Source organism: Anomalospiza imberbis, chromosome 4 (assembly GCF_031753505.1).
Source record: "Anomalospiza imberbis isolate Cuckoo-Finch-1a 21T00152 chromosome 4, ASM3175350v1, whole genome shotgun sequence".
Classification (NCBI taxonomy): Eukaryota; Metazoa; Chordata; class Aves; order Passeriformes; family Viduidae; genus Anomalospiza; species Anomalospiza imberbis.
This window is the reverse complement of record NC_089684.1, coordinates 17,204,749-17,217,292: the sequence shown is the minus strand read 5'-3', so window position 1 is coordinate 17,217,292 and position 12,544 is coordinate 17,204,749. Positions and strand designations below refer to the sequence as shown.

General features: G+C 38.9%; 1 protein-coding gene across 7 annotated transcripts in view; it reads right to left on the bottom strand.

Annotated features, from left to right (window-relative positions):
* Window positions 1-12,544, bottom strand: part of FBXW7 (F-box and WD repeat domain containing 7) — a 176,940-nt gene that overhangs the window by 15,433 nt on the left and 148,963 nt on the right. For all 7 annotated transcript variants that reach the window (XR_010998101.1, XM_068187280.1, XM_068187282.1 and 4 more), the window contains 2 exons: window positions 5,390-5,524; window positions 210-333 (listed from right to left, as the gene is read on the bottom strand). Coding sequence is in view for 6 of the 7 variants with exons in the window: in XM_068187280.1 (XP_068043381.1) it covers window positions 210-333; window positions 5,390-5,524 (259 nt within the window). In the remaining variant the exon portion in view is untranslated. The remainder of the gene's footprint in view (window positions 1-209; window positions 334-5,389; window positions 5,525-12,544) is intronic.

The following is a 12,544-nucleotide window of genomic DNA, read 5'->3' as shown; positions in this document are numbered from 1 at the left end:
TTCAAGCCTAAACTCTAACACTCCATGGATTATTTCTATTTCCTGCTTTCAACAGAGATACATATCATGTAGCTTAAAGCATAACTAGCACTAAATCTAAAGTCACATGAATTGCCTTCGTAAAACTTTAAGCTTATTATGTAAATGAACCGCACTTTTTATGATGGCAACACTTCGACCATTACATCCATCATTTTGCTCAGCCTTACCCTCCTCTTTGCATTTCTCTCTCCAGAGAAGATTATCTTCAGCCAGAATTCTCCAGTAACGACATGTCTGGGCTGCCTGCAGAAGGTCCCTGGGTTCCAGGAATGACAGCACATACAGTGCCAGCTGTAAAAAATAAGAAGAAAGTGTATTTTCTGCACTGCTTTTGAAGAGAAAAGTGAAATAACTCCATTTACTATCACACATCAGGGGCTGAAATACAGAAAATTGGAACGATAAATTATTAAACAATCTCTGAAACTTAACAGACTCCAGTTTATTCCTGTGGGCATGTGGAAATATAAAAATCATCATGAGTAACTAAATCCTTACAGATCATATCACAAAATGATTCTTGCATTTGCAAGAAAATCGGTGTCAGCTGAAATAATTACTACATTTAAAAAAAAATGTAATCCACATTACTTTGAATCATTAGAAGAATTATTACCAAAGTAATTATGTCTATGTTATTTTAGTTAACAATTGCAACAGAAGTTATTTTGAGAGTTGAACTAAAAAGTACAGTGCTCACCATGTGAGCAAAGAGGAATGTACATTGTGATGAGAAACATCACTCAGAAAGCCCAAATACAGAACAAGTAAATGCTACATTCCCCAGAGCTCAAAACCACTCTGCAGGCATAGGAAAGGCAGCGTAGGTACTGCTCATTTTCTGATGAGAATTCAAACACACTCCTGGGTGGAGTTCCAAGGAGCTTTATGGATTGGGATGCAGTAGGATCAAGACATGTAATTTTAGTACAGCTTGTTACCAAAACCACTGGGCAAATCCTAAGAGGCACCAGAAAGTAAATGAAAGATGAGCTTTTCCACATGACAAAACTAAAGTTTATTGGGAAAAATTTAGACCTTCTCAGACTGAGCTAAGCCATATAGTGACCACAATAAAGCCCTCAAAATCTCCACATCTCCATGAAGCCTTAAACAGAGAGATATAAATCACAATCCAAAACACAAAGAGTATCATTAAGGGTGTGATGACCAAATACAGCTTTTCTACTTGACAGCAACAATGCAACTCCCTAGTCATGGAAAAAAAGTTTAAGATGCAGGAAAGTCACAGGAAATGCAGAGTCCCTAAAAAGTCTGCAGAAAGTACAATACTGATAAACATTAATGCAGGTAACTACTACCATGGTCACATGGGGATTTTGTAATGAAGAGGGTGCAGAAGCTGTCAAGGAATCACCCACTTCTGCTTGCCATGTATTTGGTTTAGGACTTGGAATTTAATTTGTAGAGGGAGGGAGGGAAGGAAGGAAAATGAAAGAAAGAAGGGAGGAAGGGAAGAAGGGAGGGAGGAAGGAAAATGAAAGAAAGAAGGGGGGAAGGGAAGGGAAGGGAAGGGAAGGGAAGGGAAGGGAAGGGAAGGGAAGGGAAGGGAAGGGAAGGGAAGGGAAGGGAAGGGAAGGGAAGGGAAGGGAAGGGAAGGGAAGGGAAGGGAAGGGAAGGGAAGGGAAGGGAAGGGAAGGGAAGGGAAGGGAAGGGAAGGGAGGAAGGAAGGAAGGAAGGAAGGAAGGAAGGAAGGAAGGAAGGAAGGAAGGAAGGAAGGAAGGAAGGAAGGAAGGAAGGAAGGAAGGAAGGAAGGAAGGAAGGAAGGAAGGAAGGAAGGAAGGAAGGAAGGAAGGAAGGAAGGAAGGAAGGAAGGAAGGAAGGAAGGAAGGAAGGAAGGAAGGAAGGAAGGAAGGAAGGAAGGAAGGAAGGAAGGAAGGAAGGAAGGAAGGAAGGAAGGAAGGAAGGAAGGAAGGAAGGAAGGAAGGAAGGAAGGAAGGAAGGAAGGAAGGAAGGAAGGAAGGAAGGAAGGAAGGAAGGAAGGAAGGAAGGAAGGAAGGAAGGAAGGAAGGAAGGAAGGAAGGAAGGAAGGAAGGAAGGAAGGAAGGAAGGAAGGAAGGAAGGAAGGAAGGAAGGAAGGAAGGAAGGAAGGAAGGAAGGAAGGAAGGAAGGAAGGAAGGAAGGAAGGAAGGAAGGAAGGAAGGAAGGAAGGAAGGAAGGAAGGAAGGAAGGAAGGAAGGAAGGAAGGAAGGAAGGAAGGAAGGAAGGAAGGAAGGAAGGAAGGAAGGAAGGAAGGAAGGAAGGAAGGAAGGAAGGAAGGAAGGAAGGAACTGCAGGAAGGTCGACTGCAGGCTGTCGACCTCAGAAGTTTTTTTCACTTCATTTTGTGAGTAACATTTAGTAATCTAGACAAGCCAGTGACTGAGCAGGAAATAAGGATTCAGCATGTCACAACTACTTGCATTTTGGTTGCATACACACTTTGTTTGCATGTTATCACCTGCAGCTCATGGGGAGCACACAGCACCCCACATTAGAGGGACCTGTGCCTTAAATTATGTGTTAGATCCTGTAGGTACCCCAGGCCACAAACCTGAAAAATCTTCTTCTCTCCTTACTGAAGGAGTCAGCATTTGGGATCTGGTGAAAGGCTCTCTATTACAGGAGTAACAACTGTACTTGTCCTTTTAGACATTCTGTCTTCATTCCTGGCATATGAAATTACTGAAAAAGTGTTGTTTCCTAACACACATCACATAGACCTGCATGTGACAAAACTCAAACATGACACGGCCCCTTTCCATTTTTTGCTGAATGTTCCTCAGTTGACAGCAGTGTGTTTAAATATTACTTAAAAATTACTATCTATACAGATACAGACATTTGCTAAGCAGGTGTTAATTAAACCTATGAGCCAACTGAATCTAAACCAGGTTAAATATGGGAAACGTTTATTTTAGACTACCTTTATCTAAATAGTCATCAATGGTCAACACAGCCCACAGATGACTTTAGGATTAGCAGTGGATAAAAGATGACATCCCTTTGTCTCAGCTCATGGATCTAGTTATAAGAAAATTTCAGGTAGCAAAGATCTGACCTTTGACTGAACTGGATTTAGGACTACTCTCTGTTGAAGTGTTATTAACCCAATAGTAAGTAGTCCCTTGCCTTTTTCTTCACTTAAACAAACAGAACCAACAACATTTCTATGACTGATTTCAGCAGAACTCTTTATCTATTGGTTTCTCAACCTGATTTTCATAAATAAGTAATTTGAATAATTATTTCTAAAGTCTCACCAAGAAAACAAGATTATTTATTTCATATTAACTGTTTAACTGCTGTTTTCTCGGGAGGAAAACACATATTTCCATGGTTATTTGGCACTTAAGTTACTGTCTTCGCGTTGCAGACAATGGTTTTGAAGCAAAGCCCTCCTGTCTATATCATCTTCCTGTTCTGGTTTGGTAATAAAATCAGTGCACTGCATCCAACAGCACTGGAAATAAGCAGAGATGTTAATGCAGAATGACAACCCAAGGGAGCATGTTTGCACAGGATGCTGGCTTTGCTAGGGAAGCCTCTTCATGGAATTACTGACCCCAACAACTCATTTGTGCCCCCACAGCTCAGAGCATCACTCCCCACAGCAGCCAGCACTCAGCAGCTGGGGACAGCCCTGCTGACGAAATCTGGGTGAGGGAACAGCAGAAATGGTGGAGACAGCTCCATGGATTTTTTTTAACTCAGTTAATTTTGGTGACAGTGATTCGGGGTTAGGAAGCAAAAATTATTCAAGCCAACTTCACTGATGAAGTCAGCCTGTCATTACAATATTCTGGATTCAAGAGGCAGGAATTTCACCAGAAATAAACAAATTAAACATAAGTAGTTTACAGAGGAGTAAAGAAACCTAAGTGAGGAAGTTTTACTGCTAAGTACTGTGTTTCTTCTGTGAAGAAATTGTGAAAACTGAAATTATAACAGGATCTTTAGTTACAGTGTAACTAGATCACTTGTTGTACTTCAGTATGTATTGCCACAAAATCATGCAAAGAGAACTGATGTCCGAGTTACTGTTAACAATTCTCTGTTAGATTTCCAGACTGAATAAATGCAGAAGTGGCAAAATATCTTCTGTCTCTTCAAAATATAAAGTGTTGTTGCCTTCTTCTGCCTCAGATGCTTTGGACAGCTTCTCTAGAAATATGGCAATGATGCAGAGGTGCTGCTGAACTCTTCTCCTCCCCCAGTGTCCTTTCCACTCCCTGAGAAGGCTGCTGCAGGACTTACTTCTCTAAATACTAATCTCATGTCCTGGGTACTAAGTTAATACTTACTGCATAAATTGATTCCAACCCTTACAAATGCCAGCCAGCAAGGGAAGGCTGTGACACTTCCAGACTTGTGAAGATATGACAGTGCAGTAAAGGAAAGAAGGGCTTTGTACATGCAAGTATTCAAAAATAGGATATATGCCAGAAAAGAGTGTCAAAGAACAGTGACACAAAACAGTCTTCAGGCACTAAAACCATGTCAAACATAGCAACCAAATACAAACACCAGAATAACTTAGAAGAATTTGCTTTGCAAAGTGATAGGAATTGAGACATAACTCCCTAAAATCAATCAAGGTGAGAAGTACTATTTATAAGTCAACTAAAATACATTTATTCAATAACTCCAGCAAACTGGGTATATAACCTTGCATATCCACCCTCATGTTTAGTTGTGATGACATCACAAATTACTCTTGTGTGGACAGCACTTAGTGAGACACATCAAAATCTAAATCTCGGTTTCTCTTTAACTGGATACAACATGATCTGATTTTCAGTGAAGGATTTACTGTAAGGTGTCTGCTTAATTACATTTTGGCTTGATCCTTAGTAAGAAGCGCTTTTCTGGGTTTACTTTTGGTTTATTTGGTAGAGATTTTAGGGTTCCGTTAGTCTAAAATAAATTCAAAAATAACATTAACAAACACTCATCACTTACAGCATTAAAAATAATGGTTACACTCACAGAATAATGTGCAGAGAGGTCTTACATCCAGAGGAAATCATCCACACACTCTGTGTGTGTGCCCTAACAGAATTAGTTCCCCCAAAAAAAGCACAACTGGCCCAATTAAGATACAGAGATATTTTTAGAGCTATTGGGATTTTGTTTTAAGGAGTCATCTGTATTTCCAAGTATCTAAATGCTATCACGAGACAGAGATATGTCAATCTGAAATTACAGTAGACATGTTATGGCAGTGTTCCATACTGTGAACATTTACCATGAGTTTACATCACTACGTTGGCAAAATGAGCACAGAAGTTTTCTAAAGATGGCAGCCAATGCACTTCATAATGCAATATTACCCCACAATTCTCACCTCTTTTGGGAGCAAGGAAATGAAGTCTCTTTGAAACTGGGGCTCTATCACTTGCATCATGTGTTTTACTTGCGTTGGTTCACAACTATCAATGAGTTCATCTAAAGCAAGTAACTTCTCTGGTCCGCTCCAGCTCTGCAAGGGAAGAAGAGGAAAGAAACAGTGAGCTTAGTTTAACAAACTGGTTTGGTTTATATCAGTAAGTGCCACTGCTGTGCCAATAAGGCAAATTAAGTTTCCTCATTGAACTATATACAAGCATATAAAAAGCCAGGAGATAAATGCTCATGCTAATGACACAAAAATGAGGAGTTAATCAACACAAAATATTCAAAATTACTACACTAATTCATAAGCTAAGAAAGGATTTGTTATATGCACACATAGAGATTGGCAATTAAATAGATAATAATATTTAGTAATAATAATTGAATTAATTAAGCTTCTTTTGAAGTTGATGAAATCTACACACATGCTACAGACAACGGAGGGGTTGCAACAGAACGAACTCCCTTTCTCTATTGTGCATTCAAGTGAGATGATAGCTTTTAATCTTCATGTTTCATTTGGTAGACCAAAATCTTGAAATAAGAGGAAAGGAAAGTCAAAACTTTCTTGAAAAGTACATTAGCTTACTCTCTGCTTATTACTACAGTGTGTCCCTAAGTGACAATGTTGTAATTTCAGAATCCTGGCTATAAACCAATGCATATTTTTAAGTATCAACTTACACTTGAATAAACAGGGAATTTTGATTGGTAATTTTCTTACTCCACATTTTTACTAATGGGTGCTATAAAATCTGAAGATTTTAATAAGGCACTCAATTGGGAGCATACCAGACTAAGAGCATCATTTGTAGGAAAAAAAATAGTAACTTAATATACTGAGGATCTAAAAATCATGTCTTAAACTCATTTATGCTCATCAAAGAGCTTTGATTCGTTATGTGAAAACAATTTAAAGAAAAAAAATTACAGAAAAAACCAACAGCTAGTGCTAGCTGATTTAGCAACAGAATTAGAGCACAAATAAAGCCTTAGAGAGAAAATGAGACATCACACTTTTTGAGAGCAGATTCACATTCCTATTCTCAAATGTCTTCTGGAGTGACATTTACAAGTAAATTAGCACATACAGATGATATTACAGTTACCATAAGAGGCTAACTCAAACTTTAAAAAAGAGGGCAAGATACCTTACAATTTAGATTTCTGTATTAGTCTGCCATGGATCTCAGGACCTTTACTACTCACTCTAAATCTCTGTTCCCTGGATTTGACTCTGACAATTCACTCTGGTCTCCACAGTACTGCAATGTTAGTGTACTGTGCAGTTTCTGCCAGAACAATGAGGCAAGTGAAGAAGAAGGTGGAATTTCTGAAAGTGAATGCAAAGCAGATAAATACCCAGCTTTATTCGACGTAGAAAGATCACAGCATTGCATCATTTCTCCCTAATTAAAACATCAAAATACTTGAAATGTCAGTAGAAGTATCATTTACCCAAATGATAGCCCAGGGGATTTTCAGGTGACCCGAGTCCCTCAGGGCAGTGGAGGTGGCTCCGTTATGGAAGGAGCACTCTCTGGGACTGTGTGGGAGCAGCCGTGCACAGCAGCTGCCCCACCCCACTGCCATGCCCCTGCCCTGCAGCAAATGTGTGCCAGGTACTGGACAGCCTACCCTAACGGAGGAAGAGGTTCCTGACCTGAGCCTTTCCACACGCCGTGGGCAATTGGTGAAATGGTTTAAGCTGGCAAGAATACATTCTCCATCACCTGTGTGTATGCAGTGTCACCACGGGAGATGAGGGTTTCTATGTCCCATACCCAATACCTCAGAATATTAAAAAGAAACAAGACTGTCTCAGCCAAAGTTGCAGCAGTGCTGCTGAAAACAGCTTTTAATATGAATTTCTTTCAATAGAAACATTTGCATCACAGAGCAGTTCTCCATAAATCATGCACTGAAGAACTGTTTATCTCGCCAACTTTCCAACTGCTGTTTGTTTCATTAACCCACAGCTTAGCTGGTGTTAGGCACAAACGTTTGCAGTCTTTAATGTCATCTGTCAACCGTGTTTGAATTAGGAGAACTAAAAAGAGGGAAAGCAATACTTGTGCTACTTCCTTATAATATAAATTTCCAAGGTCAGTCTACTCTTAATTTATAAGCAGCTACATTTACTAAATTAGAACAACTCTGCCTGAAGAGCATTGTTTGCTGCTGTGGCAAATGTTGCTAGCAGTTACCAACATGTTATTGATTAATAATGTCACTGTATGCTATCTTAATCTGTAACTCTCTTACACTTAGTTGGTTTTTAAAACTTAATACAGATCTGGACCAAAAAGGGAAAAGATCAAGAATGGGAAAGACTTGCTAATGACTAAAAGCAGAACCCTCTTTTATCTGTCTGTCATCATTAGGGGATGGGTACAGGCAGCTTCCTACAGATCTTCTTAAGCAATCAACTGCTACAAAATGTTGTCTCTAGGACATTGTCCCCTCAGTCTTTCACTTAAGCAAACAAACCTCCAGCTACAGTTGGTAAGGGGTCTCTGAGGAAAATGTCGGGCATGGAAAACTGGGAGGAAGCCTTGCCAGATGAACACAACTGTTTGCATTAATGAAGACAAGACTTGTAAATTCTGTTTCGGGGCCCCGTAGTTTGATCTGCTTGCAAGAAAACTGCATGTTGCTCACTAGGCAGAAAGGATAAGGAGTAACTGTTGCTTTGATGAGCAACAACAATGAACAAAGGTTGCAAAAGGGAAAGAAAAAGTAACTGTATGCCAAACATTTTGCAAAGTTTCAAACCTTGTAGATGACCAGAGACTTTAGAGACAGGTGGCATCGTGACCAGACACCTTGGGTTTCTACCAGGCAACTCCCTTTCAAATTGAATATCCTTGTAAAGAATATACTTTATCTTTAAAATACTTTTGCTTAATTGTCTTGCTTTGCTTTCCTTGTCTTCAAATCTGAAGTTTAATTTTAATGTAAAATTATACTAAAGCTTTTATTATGGGCTGAGGTTCCTTTAGAAAAGATAACTCCAGGATTCATTCACCCTTAGCCCTTGGGAAGCCAGCAGGGTCCACTGATACTGCTCTTTGAATGATTTCAGAATCCTAAAGAAACACCCCCTCTTTGCTCCCATTTCCTGAGGAAGGTGTTGATTTGTCAGCCAAAGCCTTTTGGCTGTTCATACCATTTCCTCATCCAGTAAAGCAGCTGCTGTAACAATGGCACTACCTAACTGAAAACCATCCCTTCTTTTCCCTCTTTGCTACTCTGGGTAAATGTCTTCCCTTTTTTACAATCAATATAAACAACATCTTTGCTGCTTCTACAACTTCCACCTCATACCTCCTGTCTGACCTGCCACCTGTTTTTTTTTTATAATCATCTGTTTCTGCACCTCTCCTCTTCCATGACCTGCACTCTTCTATTGCTCAGCTTTCATCTGCTACCTTCAATTTGTACAATTACAGCTTGTAGCAATTATATCCTTTTGCTATAATAGGTATATTAAGGACAATCTATTTTAAAGAGTTTAACTTCAGGGTGCTGTTCTCCATTACTAAATTCTGTTAATGGAGGTCTGTCATTACTGAGACCTACAGAAGGGCTCTTCTTGGATCCTGCTTCTGTCCAGCTCTTGGATCCATTACCCAAAACCCTGCCATCCCCTACCTTGAGGGTATCTCAGTCTGGATAAAAATAGCACATAAGCACTGAAAGAAACACCATCTACAGCTGTAAAGCTGTACAGCAAGTAGTTTGTCACACCAGGAGGGATTCAGGAGCAGCTGGTGCTGAAGTCCCCTCATTAACCCATATCAGAGTCTCAGTCCCCAGTCTGGTCCCCTGGGCCAAACATTTGCAGCACATCATGTGGTGGACCTTGTCCATAGGAGCTGTGACTGGCTCAGATTCTACAACCCTGCTAGAGGTTGGATAATGCAGAGTTTCTCCTGAAACCAGCTGAACTTGTATGTAACAAAACTGCCATGAGAGCCAAACCAAAGGGACAGGCAGGAGACCTGCTGTAAGTCTGCAGGACTCGTCTGAAACAAACCAGTAATGGTGATGCAGCCAAGAGGGGCATGGAGCTGCAGTGCAGATCTCTCCAGAGCTGCAAGTAGGGGCTGCACAGAAACTCCAACCCTTGACCCAGTCCCACCACAAGACACAGAGCAGAAAATGCTGCAATGCTGGTTATGGTACAGTCTTTATGCCTGCTTCACATAAGAGGTGGACTATTCCGTTGTACATGTACTCATTCCTGAGTATCTTTGGAAGGGAGAATGGTAAACAATTTGAATTTAGGTGACTAAGCCAACTATTTATGTAAAAAAAAAAAAAAAAAAGGAATGGTCCTCTTGCCAACTAGATATGGCAAAAGCATTTGGACACTATCTAAACTGCTGTGAAAAAGAATGCTTCCAGTTGTAGGTAAAATGATAGCATTCACTAGTTATTTAAAGTGATTGCCTATATTGGTGTGTATGGAACATCTTTTCAAAATCAATTTTCCATGAAAATACCATTTTTAATAAATTAAATTTAAAAAACCAACAACCTAAGTATATGAAGTAGGAAGAATTGAGAGCTTAGTAATTTTTAAAGCAAATACCAACTCTGACTGAACTTAGCATCCAGCTGACTTTTTTTCCTTATGGCAAGCAATTTGGTGACTTAAAACTTCTCGTAAAGGAAGAAATTTTGTAAAGACACACTTGGGCACTGGGTTTTAAAAACTCTTAGAGTGGATTTTATAAAGACCTGAAGTCAAGAGCCACTGCAAACCAGAAAAAATAAATAAGCCTTTAAGAAATTAACTGGTTTGAATTTAATAAAATGCCTTTCTATAATTCTCTCCAGATTTCATTGAAATCCATGTACAACTTTATTTTTAAGGAGAAAGTGTAACTACACAATTGTTTCTCCCTTCTGCATTATTTTGCTCTTTAAAAATAAAAGGCTTAGATAAAACATAACAACAGGAAGTACATATAAAAAGTAAATTAAAAAAAACCCTTATAGACCATCTTAAGTTTTCTTAATATTTGCAGAGTGGTCTTGATTTTACATGAAAAGATAACACAGGAGAAGGACTGAATGCCAATGTACAGGTGAGAGTCCTCAAAATAGCTGAGTATCACTGCCAGCTTGTATGCCAAAGAACAGTTCTACCTGGAACAGTACATATGTCCTCCTAACATGCCTCTAGAAATTTAGCTTTAAAATTAATTGGAAATATATTTCCTTATAAAATAAGAGAGCTATTAAGCTGGACTAGCAAGTACACAGTACACGAAGAAAGCTCTCTCATTCCTGTTTCTCTACAGGAAAAACTTTGTATTGTAAGAATGATGCTGTATGTGCCATTTAATCCTGCCCTTTGGGCAGAGCTACCTCCCCTATGAATGTGCTTTTATCATTTGGCTGTTTAAGACTTTGCTTCTTTCATTAAACTCATGTGAAAAATAAGCACATAGCAAATGAGGAGGCAAGCAGATGTAACACTGAGATAGAGCTACACGACTCTGAAAGCTTTTCTTCAAAAGTAAGGGACTCCCTTTTGTGATTACAATAAAAACTACCAGTGACAGACGTGATCAATAAGTGCTGCTCAATGATCTCCAGTTAGGAGAGAGAGGCCTCCCTCTCTCTCTCAATAGTATAGATCAGCATTTAGGCATTTAGTACTGCAACTAAGTATTTTGACAAGTTGAAAGTATGTAAATACTTATGGATTAAAACATGTTTTCTACATTACATACTGTACACAACTGTCTACATAGGCAACATTTTCATGGGCTTATAGACTATATCCAAACCAAACAGCCAATAGCATTGCTCTTACTGTCACGGCTGTCTGCACCACTTTCAAAAACTTCAGCCTTTCATAGTCTTTTTCAGAAATATGTAACTACCAAGAACTATCAATCTTACATAAAAGTAGGTTACATATTGTCAGTAACAAAATAGCTTTTGTTAGTACAAATGTTTTACCATTACAAAATGTTAAAATACAATGTAGTGTTATACTACCATATAAATATATGTAGTACCATTCAAATATGATTCTTAGGGGTTAAAAAGACATATTTCTACGAACAGTCTCAAAAAAGATACACCACAGTAATTAAATGTGAATATTTTGAAGAAATTGAATGATGTGTACAAGAATCTTAATTTCAAGCTTCCACTGGTTTAAGCAGATCATAAATGTGTAAAAATAAGGAGGAAAGAGGTTCTACATTATTATTTTAATGTTCAGAACTGACAGTGATTGAGATCAATGGTATTATGTGGCAGCATGAATCAAGCCAAAGCACACTTCTGCCTGCAAAATTGTATGATAGATACCTGTATCTACAATATTGTTCTTTTATCTTTGCCTGTTACAGTAATTGAAACAATGCCTGTATTTGTTAGTTGCTCCTTTTGAAAATGCTTTTAGAAGGAACAGTTTATTAATCAAGAAAGGAAGACATAATATTTCCAGTTTTCAAATCAATGACTAAGACTCATCCCTGCTTCTTAAAAATACAGAGCAAAATGTTAAGATCTCCGTGGTACATGCTGTGGACCAGAAGCAGAAGCTTGCCCCAGACTTTGCTTGTGTTAACATACACAAAATTGTCTCAGGTGCTCCCTGACTGGTGTCCAGGCAGATTTCAGTTTCAACCTGTGCAAGTGGTCCATAGCATTGTCCTTCACATCTTTTCTTTCGCCCAGATAAGTAATTTTTAGGCGTTGCTGAAGGCATTTTAAAAGATACGAAAAACCTCTTCCTTCCCTCCCTCCCTTCATCTGTGTACACATGTGCTGACTGACATGTTCAGTACACAAAGATCAGTAAAAATACACATTGAGTTTCCTTTTAATCTATTTTTGATAAACTTTTCTTTCTATTCTTAGAAGACACCAGACTTGTGACGAATCTAGAGTTACAACTGCACTGAAGCAAACCATGCACTAAAGCTTACTAGTCTCAAGCAAAAATGGCTTGAGGCCATGCAGGTAGCCCTCACACATTGGACAGACTTTGCAGAAGATGTGAAAACATTAAACAGGAAGGATTACATTATTAAGAAAGCAGTTAAAGCTGTTATTTTTTGCTGAAACAGGGAACAAG